This window comes from Phycomyces blakesleeanus (genome assembly GCF_001638985.1).
Source record: "Phycomyces blakesleeanus NRRL 1555(-) unplaced genomic scaffold PHYBLscaffold_12, whole genome shotgun sequence".
NCBI lineage: Eukaryota > Fungi > Mucoromycota > Mucoromycetes > Mucorales > Phycomycetaceae > Phycomyces > Phycomyces blakesleeanus.
The window spans coordinates 336,064-352,805 of record NW_017265145.1 but is presented as its reverse complement, the minus strand read 5'-3'; the positions used below and the strand labels follow the sequence as shown (position 1 = coordinate 352,805).

General features: G+C 37.5%; 3 protein-coding genes across 3 annotated transcripts; 1 reads left to right on the top strand and 2 right to left on the bottom strand.

Annotated features, from left to right (window-relative positions):
* Positions 1–1,760: 1,760 nt before the first annotated feature.
* Positions 1,761–2,670, bottom strand: PHYBLDRAFT_158983 (hypothetical protein). Its single transcript, XM_018433893.1, has one exon. The coding sequence runs from the start codon at positions 2,581–2,583 to the stop codon at positions 2,125–2,127; it is 459 nt and encodes a 152-aa protein (XP_018290799.1). The 5' UTR covers positions 2,584–2,670; the 3' UTR covers positions 1,761–2,124.
* Positions 2,671–6,277: 3,607 nt separating this feature from the next.
* On the bottom strand, positions 6,278–8,164 carry PHYBLDRAFT_155510 (hypothetical protein; the record flags this gene model as incomplete). Its single annotated transcript, XM_018433414.1, has 8 exons — positions 6,278–6,313; positions 6,373–6,492; positions 6,676–6,895; positions 6,996–7,311; positions 7,455–7,525; positions 7,645–7,671; positions 7,852–8,055; positions 8,145–8,164. The coding sequence occupies 8 exons, from the start codon at positions 8,162–8,164 to the stop codon at positions 6,278–6,280; spliced, it is 1,014 nt and encodes a 337-aa protein (XP_018290798.1).
* Positions 8,165–15,482: 7,318 nt separating this feature from the next.
* On the top strand, positions 15,483–16,724 carry PHYBLDRAFT_133939 (hypothetical protein). The gene is made up of 3 exons (XM_018429604.1): positions 15,483–15,724; positions 15,834–16,157; positions 16,259–16,724. The coding sequence occupies exons 1-3, from the start codon at positions 15,538–15,540 to the stop codon at positions 16,690–16,692; spliced, it is 945 nt and encodes a 314-aa protein (XP_018290797.1). The 5' UTR covers positions 15,483–15,537; the 3' UTR covers positions 16,693–16,724.
* The last annotated feature ends 18 nt before the right edge of the window (positions 16,725–16,742 follow it).

Sequence of the window (16,742 nt, the reverse complement as noted above, 5' to 3'; positions counted from 1 at the left end):
GAATTAATTCATTTTGAAACATTGTAATTCTTGGCTGTTATTTTCTCTATCTATATTCTTTATCAGTGCTATTAACTCTCGATTATTCAACATTATTATTTAAATATTACAAATATTTATCACAAATACAGTATAGTCGTGATCTCACGATTAGATTATGTTTTTTCTTTCTTTCTTTTTTTTTTTGCTTTCTTACACACCTCCTCAGCCATATGTGAATTATATTTCTAATGCTCAGAAACGTCTTTTATTACATCTTTTTATATATACTTCATGCCTACTTTGACAGCTTCTATCTAATAATGTATCCAGAAATTCCAAAAAAAGAAAATTTTCGGCGATACTTGTGGGGTTCAAGCTTCGTGGTTCATGGGCCCATTTTTTGGTGTACAAGAAAAAAAGGGTTTAACTTGTAGGCTTGTAAATAGATTTCTTTTTCTTCTTCTTATTCTTTGTAATGGTTGTCGTATTATATATATCTGGTTACACTTTTTTTTGTTGTTGAGCAAGGCTGCTATTTTGGAATTTAGTGTATACCAAGAACAAAAAATAAAAACAAAAAACAAAAAAAAGTCTGAAGTCTTACAATAGTACTATTATTTTTTAAAAGTACATTGTATAATGTAAAGCTTGTGGCTACAAGAACCAATTATCATTCGTGTTCATTGGGTTCATGCACAGTGGACAATGTAACCCCACGCACTAACCATGGTTGAATTCTTGTCACCGTGCATTTCTTTCTTTGAAAATAATAATAATAAAAAGCCTATTGTGATACAAATACGCTTGAGAATTTTCTCAGGACTTTTATTGTTTTTATTGTTTTTTTGTTGTTGTTGTTGTTGTTGTTGTTGTTGTTATTGTTGTTATTGTTATGTGTGTTTTACTTTATAAACAAACGGAGGAAAACTATTTAATAGTAAAAAGAAAACATATAACAATAGGCTGTTTATTTTATATAAAAAAGGAAGAAGAAGAAGAGCAAATTTTATTTTGTTGATTTTTAAGGTATGACTCTAAAGAGGTTCATTGTGATTTAGTGGGATACATAGTATGTATACAGAGAAATATTGCTTGTATTCAATTAAGATGGCTCAGTAAATAATTATGTGCTTCTCATTTAATTAGAAAATTATATTCTGTACTCCCTTGAGATAAAGAAGAAGGGGAATAAAGCCAAAAAGAAGTAAAGGGCTAGTATTATGAAGAATATTGTGACATACATACTATATACTTTTATATATTTTGTATATTATTAACAGTAAGCATAAAAGCTCAAAGGCTGTTGTTTGTGAAATATTGAGTTGAATCGCTCACAAAAAAAAAGATAAAGACCTGCATGTTGCATTACCTTGTCTTGTTTAATGACAAAAACCTGATGTTTCTGGCTATGTTTTTCTCTTGCTTTTACCCTTGGTTTTTATATGACATTTATACTTACTCGGAATTGATCCGGCGAAAAAGCAAGTCCTCTCTATCTCTATATAGCATACCAAAAAGAAAAAGGAAAAGACTGAAAAAAAGAGCATACAAGGACCTAGAGCTATGTATTTCGCGGTTGTTTTCATTGTCTTTTTCTTAAAAAAAAAAATACAATACAATACAATAGAAATAGAGTGTGTTACTTGAAATTCTGGTATACCACACAGTCAACATGAATCTTGTTTTCTTTCTATAAAGAAACCTTTTTTTTGGGGCCCAAAATTTTTAGATGAGTGAAGTATTTAAGATGGTAAAATACCCAAAAAAGAAAGAGTGCTACATTTTTATATATATATATATTTGTATACATTTATATTATATATATTTTTATATAATAAAGAGAAAGAAAGACAGAGAAGAAGCAAGGATATAATAGATTACAGCAAGAACAGATAAATAAGAATAATAATATAAATAATGATAAAGGCAAAATCAAATAAGGTGGTGGGTAGAGAGAGAGAGGGGGGGGGAGTAAAGGATATTATAACAATTTTTTTAAAAAGATGTAGAGAGGTAAAGAGGTAGAGATATAGAGAGGATGAAATGGAATTAAAACAAAAACAAAATCTTTTTTTTCTTTTAGGTTGGGTGGTGTTGGGTTGTTTTGGGGTTGAGACACAGTCAAGTTAGTTTACATTGGATCTAATCGCCATAGTAAGAACCACTCATTGAGCTGGAGGATCTTTCCAAATCCCAGTGCATTCTCAAGTCTTCAAGACTACCGCTGCTGTGGCGGTGAGCCATCTTTGCACGCGAAGCACGGGTGGGCGTCTGGGAAAGTCGATCAAAGACATTGTTTCCTGATGAAGTCACAGAAGAAGTAGACGCGGCCCGCTCCATCATCAATGGTTGTCCGGGTCCTGTAGGATAGAACTGTTGAGACCGTCTCTGTGGGATTGTAGACCGATGTTGCTGATATGACACCGAGACGTGAGGAGAGTGCGGGGAGTGTGGGGAAGTGGGCTCATAGCCGTGGATGTCGTGATCGCTACCATTGCCAATGTGGTGGTGAATTGGTGAAGAAGAAATGGAGGTGGAGGTGGTGGCATTGATAGTGGTGTGGCTCAATTTTGAGTTCAGTGCCGCAGTTGCTGTTCCCATCAAAGACAGCTCACGCAAGGAAGCACGGCGGCGGGCTGGCACTGGCGGCTGCTGCAATGAGAATGCACGCTTGCGGTGAATTGAGCCTTGTGAAGACGAAGTCTGGGAGTGACCAGATGAGCAATCGGACTGGACAGACGATCTTCTCATATGGCTACTACGGATAGAAGAAGTAGACGACTCACGGTCGGTCGAATAGCGAGTAAAATCGGATGGGTTTACCATTGTCATAGGAATAGGGGACTCTGATCCACCCATGCGCTGCTGCCATGACATTCTCTTCTGGATCATGTTGTAGAATCGATCAGGAGATGGGGTTGAGTCACGGTTGGGGATGTGGTTACGAGCCGAAAGAGTGTCAGCAAGAGACACAGGTGGCTTGATACCCGCACCAGGACCATTGATGAATGTCTGGGAGCGGCTATGTCCAATGACAAGTGTTGGGGAGGTCAATGGAGATGGCGGTGGCATCAGCATCATATCATCGCTTTGGCCACTGTTTGTGCCAAATGACACGACCGACGAACCAGGTGAAGATGACTCGTTAAAGGCATAATCAAGTCCAGGTTCGGGGGTGGTAATCATACCACGAAGACCGTCTTCGTAAATCTTGTCGAAGATGGTGTTTCCTCCATTGATAAACTCTTCAATCTTAACATCGAATGAGCTGTCCTGGTCTTCTTTGGTAGGGTCATCTTTGCCTTCGAGTTTGCGGATCCGGCGTTCATTCTCAATGGTAGTCGCAATCGCCGCACGCTTCATTACTATCAATGTACGACGCAAGTCCTGGACGGTCTTCTCGAGGTTTTGCATGGTCACCTGTCGGTTACACTCGCTCATACGCACGTTCATAATGTCATCAACAAGCGCCTCTGCAATGCTCTTGCATTCATCAGCCTCGAGAGTCCTGAGTAACTTTGCGGTGATGTCATAAGCAATCTCAGGAGCTGCATTGGCAGGAACATTGAACTTCTCTTCAATGGCATCCATGTCAGCCCAATCGTTATTGGTTGGGCTTGGGTCTCTGACAATCTCATCTGCAAAGGTCACACGCTTCTCGGGACGGGGAGATTCGGCAGCAGGGACGTGTGGGGACGATGATGAGAGCTCGTCTTCTGACATGGCTTCACCTGCGGCCTCGGACTGGAGTGCACGGATGCGAGCAGAAAGGTAAGAAATCTCAGCCTCGATCAGATCGATGCGCTCATCAGTGAATTCGAGTGCCATGGTGTCCATCGAGAGGCTCATGGCCTGTGCGTTCTCCTTCTCGGCCATGTAGATGTGCTTTCTCTCATCAACAAGGTCGAGCTTCTCGGCTGCCAAGCGCTCACGGCGGACCAAAAGCTGCTCCATCTCAACCACGGCTTGCTTGCCCTGGATGTACTGGTAGAGAGCACGGTCCAGAAGCTGCTTCTTGCGAGTCGCACGGACTTGAACAGGAATTGGGTTCTTGCGGCGTGTTCTGCGGGAACCATTGGCTGACGAGCTTCCACCGCCACGGGCAAACATGGCAAAGCTTCCGCCAATAATGTGCGAAACCTTGCTTAAGAGGCGCTCGTCCAAGACACCACCCTCGCGGATTGCTTTCTTGAGCATGCTGGTGAGCTGCTTGAGCTGACCACTGCTGAGTGACATTTCTTCGCTTCTTCGCTTCAGAGTCTGCTTCTGGGCCTCGTGCTCGCGCTCAAGACGGCGGTGGGCCATGGTCGACTCTGCATTCTGGCGCTGGAGCTGCTGAATTTTGCGTTCCTGGCCTGTCATCTGATCCCGGACTCGCTCGGTCTCCTGTTTCATGCGCTTGACCATACGCTTCTTCTCGACCTTGAGGGTCTCTACATTGACTCGCAGTGATCGGAGCAGAGACTCGTTCTGATTGCGGGTGGCCTGCATCGTCATTGTGGTCTGAGCATACTTGCGCTTGAGTTCCTGGATCTCAACCAGCAGCTGCTTCATCTTGGTCTCGTACGCATGTCGGACCTCGATCATCTGCTGCTTGTCGCGTGCTGCTGCAGCCGCCGATGACAACAGATCATTCTTGCTACCCGTATGGCTGTTGCCATTGTGGTGACCCATGCTGCTATGCTTTGTGCGGGTAAGAGTCGAATCTCGCTCACGCTGGAGATCGGCCAATTGGACCTGGAGGTGGCCCATCTTTTCGTCGTACTTGCGGCGCATAAAGCTATAGGCATTTTCGGACTTTTCGAGGTGAGAAACCAGCTCTTCCTTGACTCTAATGTCGGCCTGGATCTGGTGGAGCATACGAGCCAGTTGGGGGTTAGACTTGGACTCGGCTGCTAGTGCTGCTGCTGAGGCCGAGGCTGATGAGTGGGCCAAAGAAGGTTTGGAATCAGCCGAATTTAGACTGTGGTCAGTTGAAGTCACCGACCCATTGATGCTGTCTTCCTTGATGATTCGTCGGATAGGATTGGCGGACTCGTTCCACAGTGGCACCGCAAGGGCCTCGATGTCGAGGTCAAAGTCGTCTTGGTCGCTGTGGTCTACTGGCGAAGTAGAAGTGAGCGTAAAGTTACCTTCGTCTGACGAATCCATGTGGTCCACAAGATCCCGGTTGTTGGCATGAAGGCGGGCATCTTCTTCAAAGGCCTTGAGTTCTTCCTCCCAGGCAAGGGCAGTTTCTTCGAGAGGCTTGATAAGCTCAAGAACTTCCATTCCCTTGAGAATCTCGGCACGGGCCTTTGCGATGCTCTCCTTAACCTCCTGGCGGACCTCGGTGTCTTGGGTCTCCTCGTTAAAGTAGCCTTCGTCATCATAGGTGTCTTCGGAAGAGATATCTCCCTTGTCTTTTGTGGTGCCGGTGATGTGCTTGCGGAGTTTGGTTTTGAGACTTGAACTCTTTGTTACGCTGACAGGGCGTCTGGCATGCTTGGAACCAGGTCTGCTGCGGGAAGACGATGTTGTGCTGCTGCTAGCATTTGCAGACAGACGGCCATTGCGACGGCGACGGGTGCTGTTGCTGTTGCTGCCGTTGATGTTGTGAGTAGTGTTGCTATTGTGACCCTTGTGGCGGCGATTGGTCTGAGAAGTAGTGCTGTGGTTGTTATGGAGATCAGAGAACTTGTCAAGGGCGGCATGGACGGGTACTGAAGCCTTGACGTTTTCGAGGAAACAGAGACGATCGCGGGTATCTGCCAGCTCATTGTTGAGATCCTGGATTGTCTTTTGATATTGAGCAATCAATGGGTGGGTTTGGATCTTTGATGATGCTGATGATGACAATAACTGCTGTTGATGCTGCTGTTGCTGCTGCTGTTGCTGCTGGTCATTTTGGTGCTGCTGATGTGTACCAGAGGGATTGAGATCATAACTTGAGCTGGTTAATGGGATGTCTTGGGACTCATTGGCCAAGAAATCACCCAGTTCGCGTTCCATGATCAATGTGTCACGCTCACTCGTGATCTGAACCATATTGTTCGATAGGTCCTGGACACGACCCCGCAGGCGCCCGACTTCAGCACGCAAGGCACGGTTTTCATCTTCTTGGTGGGGACTAAATCCGTTGCTGGCTTCGTTACGCATAGAGGCGATCTCCAATCGGAGTCTGGACAGCTGGGCTCGTAGTTGGTTGACCTCTATTGAGCTGCCAGCAAAGTCCTGGTTGATAGCGACTCTGTTTTTGATATTCCGTGCGCGGTTGGCGTATTTCATGGTGTTGAGGGTTTCCATGAAATTGGAATCAGCAGGCGACACACAGGCCAGCATGAGGGTCTGACTGTTGCCTCCTAATGAATCCTGGAGAAGACGGGTGAGTTTGCTGTCACGGTAGGGTACATGGGCTGTCCGGCGAGATTCGTCCCCCAGGGCCGAGATAACGTTTCCAAGTGCCAACAGACCAGCATTAATGGCTATTCCTTCCTTGGCTCGGTCGCCTTGTGCGTTTGTTCGTTTAAGCTAAAGAATGATGATATAATATAATAAGATAATATAAAATTTAACATAATATAATTGGATAGGGTTGGTGTTAACATTTGTGTTTGTGTGTTTGTGTTTGTGTATTTTGTGTGCATTTTTGTGTGTGTGTATGTGTGTCTGTGGTACCCCCCCTATAGTACTGCAACAGGAAATTTTACTTACACGTTCAGAGCCTGCAAGATCTACAAAGTGGAATTTGCTGGTCAAGGATTGTAATTTTTTTGTTGCACCCAAAGGAGAAGAAGAACGATCATGATTTTCTGCTTCTTCTTGCGGCCGTTGCTGTTTGAGGATAACAGAAAAGACAGCGTGAGAACGAGAGGAAACACTGTTCATATCTGTTGATCCAGTTGTTCTACAAAGCGAGCCCTTTTCAAGAAATCTATAAAAGGCATACGGCCATGAGTAATTTTGCCGCAAATTGAAAACTGACTGTATATACAATAATATAAAGAATATATAGAAATTGTTGGTTGTGTTACCCTAAAAGCTCTTTTGGGGACGTGCATAGTTCTTCTTTTACACCGCTCCAGTAGATATTGCCGGCAACATCTTCTCGAATGGTTACTTCAGCAGCAGCTGGAATATTGTTATTGTTGTTGTTATGAGACATGGAATTATGGCCCGGTGAAGAATGGTTTTTGCGTTTATGGGAAGTATGTGGGTTGAGGAGATCGATGAGCTCTTCATTGTACAACTCCAGAAAAGAGACATAGACTTCATATTTAAAGTCGGCACTACGTTGTGCACGCTCTTCTAAGCTTTGAAACAAATCAATGATACACCGAGGAACAATGCCTGTAACAAAAAAAAACAAATAAGAATGTAAATTTATATATATTAAAGTTTGTTGGACTATATCTCTTTGTTTGTTTATTTATTTATTTTATGTGTTTGAATGTCAAGTTGTTTTTGTAGTTGTTATAAGCTGTTGCTTTTACCTTCATTTTCAGTATCCGCTGGATTCTCGAGGCCTGTGCCCATGCTATATGTTTTTCCAGAGCCTGTTTGACTACAGATGCCAAAATATTAAAAAATTATGAGCTTAACCATTGTGCGTACACATAATAAATATTGTCGTACTAATATTAATCTTAATATTTATTCATTAATACGTTATTGTTGACTTACCCATAAGCAAGAATGGTGGCGTTGAAACTTTATATACAAATTATTATTATTATTATTATTATTGTTGTTATTTTTTTAAAAAAATTAATATAATATATATAACTTTCTTGTAAACTGAACTGATAAATTATTATTATTATTTTAATATATCTTTCTTATTTTAGGCTCGATAATATACATATATTGGTTTTTTTTAGGTGCGCTTACCCGTCTACAAATTTATCTAATAGTGGACCAGCTGCCTTTTTGTAAACATCGTTTTGAGGTGTATTTGGGTCAAAGACATAGTCGTATGTAAATGACTTGTCTGTGCCAATGAGAATTTGAGGCTCATTAGGAATGAATGAGAGACATTCTGTACAATTTGTGAGTTGTTCTCGTTGTGCAAGAGGACGAACACGCAAGGCGACTCTGTTGTTAAATGGAGATGAGTAAGATGGCGAAATGAATATGTATGCTTATACATATATGCTTATACAATAAAAATGAATTGGTCTAACCTCACTGCGGTTGAAGTCATATCTTTTGGTGTAGAATTGAAGCGGCAAAATACTTTTTCTAACTCTTTTTTTTATTATTTAGATTTCTAACAGGCAGGCACCCAGGCACCCAGCAAAATAAAATAAAATAAAGAAAAACTACTGCGTCGAATAGGTTTCTTATATTATTATTATTATTATTATTTGGTGCTTTTTTTTTTCTGTTTCCAAAGGCAGCTGTCGATATATATTTTTTTGTTGTATGCTGGACTCTGCTCGCTTTGTTGGTTTCGACTTTCTCGAGCTTAGGTGCTTTTATAGGCAGTGTTCTCTTTTTTCAAAGCCAAGAAAAAAAAATATTAAAAAAAAAAATATGGAAAAAGAGAAAGAGAAAGTAGAGTAAAGAAGAGAAAGAAAAAGAGAATTTGGTTCTTTTTCACTTGTTTTTTTTTAGCCGAGAAGGAATCGGAACGGAGGGAGCCCTAATAAGAGAACACGAGTAACTTTTTTTTATGATTTTTTTTTGGGGGGTACACAAATCTGGATCGGGCTGGGTCGTACAACCGGTAAAGGATTGGCTTCACTGCCGCCCAAGTCCAGACATGAAGTGATATGAAAGCATTTCATTTTTGGTTGAACAATAGCAAGGGGTTAATTATCTTTATAACCATAACTATATAGACACTTTATAGGTTCAATAAATAAAAATCTTGCTCTTCTAAAGTAAAGTGGTGCTACATTTTATCTTACTTTTTTTATTTTTTATTTTTTTGGTACAAGGGGGTGGTCAAGCTGTACAAAACACCTCTTCTTGTCTTGTACATATTTTTTTTTAAAAAAAATGAAATGGTAATAAAAGTAGCAACACTATTAACAGTAGCAGTAGTATTTGTGGAATGACTTCTTTCATCCCAAACAAACCCTATGTTCCCTTTTTCCCCTCACCTTTCTTCACTCCCCTTTTACAAATTTTAATAAAAAAAATACATTTCTTTGTTACTGTAACATCAGGGTTCAAGTACATCAAATAAACCTAAAAAGAAGTCTCTTACTCTCTTTTGCTATAATTGTGATGATGTCAACTAGCGAACTAAAGTTTAAGTAAGTATTGGTATGCACTAAAGAGATAGATAAATAGTTCATTATCGCCTGTACGTCAGTTGTCTAAAAGAATGGTTGGTTTCCGCTCATTATCCTTCCAATGAGCAGGCGATGCTGGGGATGATCTCTTTCCATCTGACATATACCACACTACGCTACGTTATGCTTCACGGCACTGCACTTCACTGCACTCCACTGCACGATACTATACTTTATATATATATATATATTATTACTTCTATTTATCTATCTATCTATCTATCTATATATAGACAAATATCACTTTTATTTTTTATTTTTAACTGACTTGACTTGACTTGGCTTGGTTTGGTCAGTCATTTCTGTACCACAAATGCCTCATAAGAAATAAAGAAGAAAGGAAAGAAAAAAGATACGCTCTCAGTATCATTTCCGTTTTAGACAAGGTGTAAACCGGCCAGACAAATAGCTTAATCTTCCACACTTTTTGTAGTCGCCACTCTAAATAATGTAAAGTATATATATATATATATATAATTCTACACTGACCTTACCTTTGGCCGCTCTTCCGGACCAACAAGTGTATCTTTCTTTCACTTGTTTTTATATAAAATATACCAAAAACCTTATTTGTTCATGACCATTGTTACCCAGTAAATTGTACCTTTTTATATGTACTATATAAATATATGTATCGGATTGTTGTGTCTGCAGTATAGAAACTGTATAAAAAAATAATAGTGGAAGGACAAAGGAATGGTGCCGGAATGGCTTACGTTTAAACCATGTAGCACGAAATTGCCGCGTACACTCAATGAATGACACACCTGTCGCACTTTACAATTACAGCTTGTATATGGAGACTGTGATACAGAGGAAAATACCTTAAATATTTGCCAAATTGGGTTACTCGTCGCTTTCTCTCTGATTTTTTTTTCTTCGTCTTCTTCTTCTTCCTCCTCCTCTCTCTCTCTTAATCTGGTTGAACACAAAGTAAATCTAGCTGGGTTTCATAGATACATATATGTATATACACTGTATAGACAAATAAGCAATCTCACCAATCAGACATCTTCGATCAAGCTAAGCCATTTGTAGCTCAAACCTTGTAACATAGAAACAAAAAAAAACCAAGGTCTGGTCAGTGCATTCGAAAGAAACAAAAAGTTTGAAAGAAAAAGAAGAAGAAAAAACTACTATCAATGAAATGTACTTTAGAAATATTAATTCTTGTTTTTTGTTATGAAAACAAAAAAAAACTAAAATACCAAAAGTAAAAGAAGTTCGGGTAATATTTATGTAATTAACTCTTTGACTTTTTGCGTTTCTTTCCTTCTTTCCTTCTTTCTTTCAAAGCAAATTAGCCCTTGTTTTTGTTTTTTGTTTTTTTTTGAACTTGGCAGTTAGTCCCAAGAAAATTGTAATACTAATGGATTTATAGGCAACCTTCACAAATTCTTGGTACTACCAGCTCAGCCGACAGATAATATTATATATGGGCTCAACCAAAAAAAAAAATATGGGGTATAATTTAGACCATTTTATTCTTCATTTCCAAATAACTCTAATCATTTATTTATTTTGGAGACTAGAAGTGTAAGACAACTAGACTCGGGTAACTAGTATATAAAATAAATCAAACAAGCTATCTATTCATGAAAGAAAGAAGAAGAAAAATATTGAACCATGAGGTTAAATACACCTTTATGTCAAGTATCTGGTAATATTATACCCATGAATTTTTGTAAAACTAGAATACAATAAAGTACAATAGAATAGAATAGAATAGAAGAAATAAAAGGGACCCATGAAAGAAAAAAAAAGAAATAAGAGTGGAAATAATTAAAGACTATCCTGTGCGTCTTGATCTGGTTAGTAACCCCACAAAAAAACATTTCAATAATTTATGACACTGTAATTAGCCGGTGTACCTGAAGCCATCTAACCAATATATATATATCTGTTTGCCATTATTCAATAAAATGAATTGACTAAAACAAAGCAAAATGTTTATGTCATTCTTATGATTTATATTATCCAATACTCTTTGTTTCATTATTATAATTAGATTCGAAGCCAAAATATCCACACAATTGAAATTTGTATGTATATCTGCTGATACTGTCAATTGGAAACATGTCAGCTCAAATAAAATGAAATTCAATTATTCCTTCCTACTCCTACTCTTATTCTCCCCTTAATATATATTTAAGGCAAGATATTAAACATAAATACAATGTAATATCTTGTAATATCATGCAAATATCATGCAATCTATTGCCATGGTTATAAAATAATAATAATGATAATGATAATGATAATAATGATATCGTTAATGAACTCAATATATTACCAAAATTAGAATGTCCAGGTGATCACATTTTTTTTTCTTATTTTATTTTTTTCAATGGCGCTATACGCCCTAGGCGTTTTCAGAGTTGTTCAAATGAGATTCTTGGACTGTTATAGCCTAGATAGAATCATACAGTAATTTAGATAATATATAAATACCCTCACAGTACTTTAACTTGAACTTGAGACAATTTTGTATTCTCTTCAGCGATCTTACAGGGTCGACCTTTCTATCTAACTGGGCTAATGTGTTGCGATTATCTGTCCGGGGCCCGGTGTCTTTATCTAATTCTTTAGGACACAGCATATTTCCCTAAAATTCATACAATATATTCAATTAGTAGCCCTAAAATTAGACTTATTTGGCCATGAAAAGTAGTGATTAGTTACAAATATACTATATCAATAGCTAGTTATACAGAAGATTATAAGAAGCTGTTGCCATTAAACTATGATGTAATCTTGTTGGGTATTTTATTATTTATTCGTCTTCTTACGCGTATCATGTCTTTCTCTATTTCACATATTGTAGCTATATTACTAAAGCCTTAGAATATTAACTGGCAAGTAATCCCCACCAATCCACAGTTTTAATTCTTCAAATCACAAAAGAAAATCTTGATACGAATATTATGTATCCTTAGGGACCAGATATAATTCTTTAATGGCACCAAAAAAAATTAAGTTGTGGTCCGGTAGATTCAAAATGACATCTTCCACAAGGAAACACCGTGTGCCTAGGATCAGTTGTAGCTGTAGCAGTGTTGGTTTCCCATAGGTTTCTTTATGAATAACTCTTTATCTCAAAAGTCGCACCCAGGCAAAGATCCGATGTCCAAAATCATCACTCAAGATCCCATAGTGCCTAACTATATCACCACAACTATTTTAGAAACCCAAAATAGAGCAATTGAACGCGCTCAGATATGGTCTTGGAACCAAAATCTTTAGCAATCAATATCCTATCAACTATTGCGGAAGTTCAACACACCGTTAATAAATTGCCTCTAGAGAGAGCAGTTAAACTACTGCTTAGAGGCTTTTAAGAGATACAAGGTGGATCCAATTATCCTTAGTGCTTGAATTTATACCTTGCACAGTTATGTTACTTAGCATACATCAGTCAGTCGCTTCACTGGTAGATATGACTTTCTCCCCAATCCTTGGGCTAATGACTGTATTATTCTTTCCAAAGAAAACTTTGGTGAAAACAATATAAATACATCTTTAAGCCCACTTATTACAGTTGGATTGTCTTTTACTTCTCCTGCTTCTTTTGTTGAGGAATTTGAGCAAGTAATAATTGAAAAAAAGGCCTCAAAAAGATAGATTGAATAGCATGCTTGAAAGAAGGTAGACAATGGAAATTGCCTGAATTAAAAAAAATGCAGACACTCTTCGCAACCAATTTTGGAAGTTTACGAAACGAAAATGCGAAAATCAGTAAAATTCATGCTCTTTATTCAAGTTTATGTAATTTCAATTGTATCAAAAAATTAAAAACGTATTAAAATATTCACTCTTTATTGTTGATTAATAAAGTGGTCTTATCCCAGGTCCTATTCAATTTGTTATTAGTGTTATTTGACCAATTATACTTGGATTCTTCGATGCCTCTTATTTTTTTCTTTTATGGACCTGGTTACATAGATACTGTACATATGGCTTCTGCGTTGTGATTTAAATAAAATTACATACTATTTATTCATATATATCCAAATACAAAAGGCATAAAGGCGCTAGTGTTTATTTATTTATTTATTATATAAATGCGGTCATCGTCGCTATGGTAACTTTGTTTGGTCTTCTTACCTTTTAGAAGTTTTTTTTTTAAAGATTGTACCTCTGTACGCGTGTTACCAGCTGAAACACAAACCGATGTATTCCTTGACTACAAGGTGTATCTATAGACATGGTGCGATGGTAATGCCAAGGTGTACAACAATTCTTTAGAATAACCAAAAATAAAGGTATTATTATCAGTATCATTATCATTATTCTGAATATAGATATTTTTAGAATATCATCCAAATCTACCATGATGAGAAAACAATGACAATCCGATAATAGAATAAAGAGACAGTATAGAATCAAAACAACAGATATTATTTTAACAAATATATGGTTTGTTTAGAGAGAACCTTGTATCTAATAACGTAACACACAAGGGGGGAGAGGGGGTGGTTAACGAGGCAAATAGTAATACAAGAACTTTGTTAGTATATTATATTTTAAAAATAAATAAATAAAATTGAAATTTGAAATTATATGATTTGATCTGATTTGAAACAAGACAATGACTTTTTTTTTTTTTTTTTTACAAAATAGTAATAATAAACATACTGATACTGATCATGATCATGATAATGATAAAAATGATCATCATTATTCTAAGGGGATAGAAAGATGAGGAAGGACAAGGAGTAGAAGGAGTTTTCTTTTTTATCTTCATTTACTGGTAAATTAGTAATACATATCCTAGCCAATTTTCTTAAAAGAAAAAGGTAAAAGAAGAATGAGCAGGGAAGGGATTAAGGCCAATCTTGATACTTCCTTCTTTTGTTATTAGTGTTAATGTATGATGTATGGTATGTAGTTCAAACGAGATTGACCAGTATATGTATGTATATATATATATATAGCTATAGTCTTACCATCAGTAGCTATATATCTTACGGAGCAATGATCCTTGTATATTTTTATTAAGATGAACATGTTGGTTACGTTTAGACAATCCAAGAATAGATCTGCCATGAAGAATATATAAATAAATAAATAAACAAAGATATACTGTGTGGCCCGGAACAAATTTACTGGTAGAACCATGATGGTCTTCCTTCTTTGTTCGATTCCGTGTAGCCTTGGAAACCACATGAGCATACGAACTATAAAGAAGAAGAATACAAAACTTGAAGGGCGTTTGTTCTATTGGGTTGGATTGGATTGAAGGTGGTTACAAGCAAGAAGAAGAAGAAAAAAACTTAAATTGGTTGGGGGAGAAGAGTATTTGTCTATATTCTGTTAAATCGTATTTTCTTATAACATTTAGTTGTTGAATTGAAAGGAATCGAATGATTTAGGCTTGACCGGGTAAATGCTATAGAATTTATTATTTTTAATTTGAGATGGCGACAGATAGCCTCTGTTTTTATAAATATAATAATATATTTTTTGGTTTGTACAAAAAAAATTGAAAATTGAAAATAATATCCAAAAGAAATTAAATCAAAACAAATAAAGAGGCTTTGGAATAACTGATACTCTTAAATATAATCCAAACAAACAAATACACACAGAGATATACATATCTCTTCTTCCAAACGTATCACGGGTGATTTGGAGGTTTTTTTTTGTAAGGAATTATAAGCAATCTTATTTATTATATATATTTGGTGTAGCTTTGTAGTTTGTAAGCTAATAATTGATGAGTAAAGTATATATGTATTTCTTTTATGCTTTATATAGCTTGTTTCTGTCAAATACTATAATATTACTTTTCTGTCTCTATTTTAAATAAGCTAATTATAAAAGCGGTTTTAATTTTCTTTTTTTTTCTTTTCTTTTCTTTGTTTAATTAATTAAATGTCATATATAAAAAATATAAGTATAGAGCAAGTAAAAGATCCAATAATTAAATACTAAGAAAAAATCTTAACAAAAAAGAAAAAGAATTGGATAATTGAGGAGGTCAGGACTATGATATACATATATACATTTAATAAATTATACTCTATTCTACTGCAATGTACTGCAATGTAATGTACCGAAATCTGTTCATCCGCCCTGGTAACAAATGTCTATTATATTTTGAACCTCCGTCGTGGCTTGAATTATTCATTTTAACCTCCAAAAAAAGATAACCCAAGCAAAAAAAATAAAAAATAAAAATAACAAGAGTTTAGACATCCTTAACCTCATTTCCCTCATGGCATCTGAACGTGTTACCTTTTTGTTTGGTGGTGCTGCAATTGGCGCCATATCTATGGCTGCCTACCAAAAGTTCACACAAAAACCTCGCCCTGCTGCCATGATGGTACCTGTAGCCCAGACTCAACCTCAACCTCAGGCACCAAAGCCCATCACCAACATGCCTCAACAAACAGCACCACCCGCACGCCCAATGTCTTCCATTGAGAAGGCGAAGACAATTCTTCCTTTCGGATTCCCCGGTAAAAATTATAAACTATTATTATTTATTCTGTATTGTACATAAAAAAAATTCTAATTAATTATCGTTATTAATTACCATAACAACCATAACCATAACAACAACAAAAGGCCCTGTCAGCGATCTGATTTATCGTGATGCCTATGTTGTGTCTTACAACCGCAGAGACAGAAATCCCAATTGGGTTGCTGAACACCTTACACCTGCCTCTCTTAAGAGAGCAGAAGGTGTTGAACGCAGTAAATCCGCTTTTAAAGAAGAGGACAGCGTGCCTCCTCAATTCAGAGCTCGTTTGACAGATTATTATAAGAGTAACTTTGACCGTGGCCACATGGTACCCGCTGCCGATGTCAAGAACAGTCAGCAGGCCATGAATGAAACTTTTTACCTCTCAAACATCGCTCCTCAGGTTGGAGAAGGTTTCAACAGAGACTGTAAGTATTAATTGATCGATTGCTTGATTAATTACTATTGATTATTTAAATTTTAATTATATGTATATGTATATGTATATGTATTTACATATGTTTTCTAGATTGGGCTCATTTCGAAAACTTCTGCCGCTCTCTCACAAAAACATTCCCTGATGTGTATGTGTTCACGGGACCTCTCTACCTTCCACATCAGGAAAATGACGGAAAGTTCTACGTCAAGTATCAGGTCATCGGCACAAACGGCGTTCCCAATGTCGCTGTCCCCACTCATTTCTACAAGGTGATCATGACCCAGCGCGACGGAAAATACAGTACGGCTGCTTTTGTATTGCCTAACCAGCGTATACCAGACGAGACTCCTCTCGAAACATTCAAGGTTCCTATTGATGCTGTTGAACGTAGCGCTGGTTTGGTTTTCTTTGACAGAATGGGTGATGCCAAGGCTGGTTTGAACGACCTTTGCAGAGAAACACAATGCAAGATCGTCCTCTCAAAATTCCATGAAGCTCAAAAGAATAAGCAAATCACTGCTTAAAAAGTAATAATAATATGAATTTTTATACACTTATCATTTCCCCTCATTTT

What these genes read in the sequence shown, in the direction of transcription:
- PHYBLDRAFT_158983 (XM_018433893.1), bottom strand. Translation starts at nt 2,583, where the DNA reads ATGGGAACAGCAACTGCGGCACTGAACTCAAAATTGAGCCACACCACT.
- PHYBLDRAFT_133939 (XM_018429604.1), top strand. Translation starts at nt 15,538, where the DNA reads ATGGCTGCCTACCAAAAGTTCACACAAAAACCTCGCCCTGCTGCCATG. An exon ending in TCTTCCTTTCGGATTCCCCG is followed by an intron (nt 15,725 to 15,833) that starts GTAAAAATTATA and finishes CAACAACAAAAG; the next exon opens with GCCCTGTCAGCGATCTGATT. An exon ending in AGAAGGTTTCAACAGAGACT is followed by an intron (nt 16,158 to 16,258) that starts GTAAGTATTAAT and finishes TATGTTTTCTAG; the next exon opens with ATTGGGCTCATTTCGAAAAC.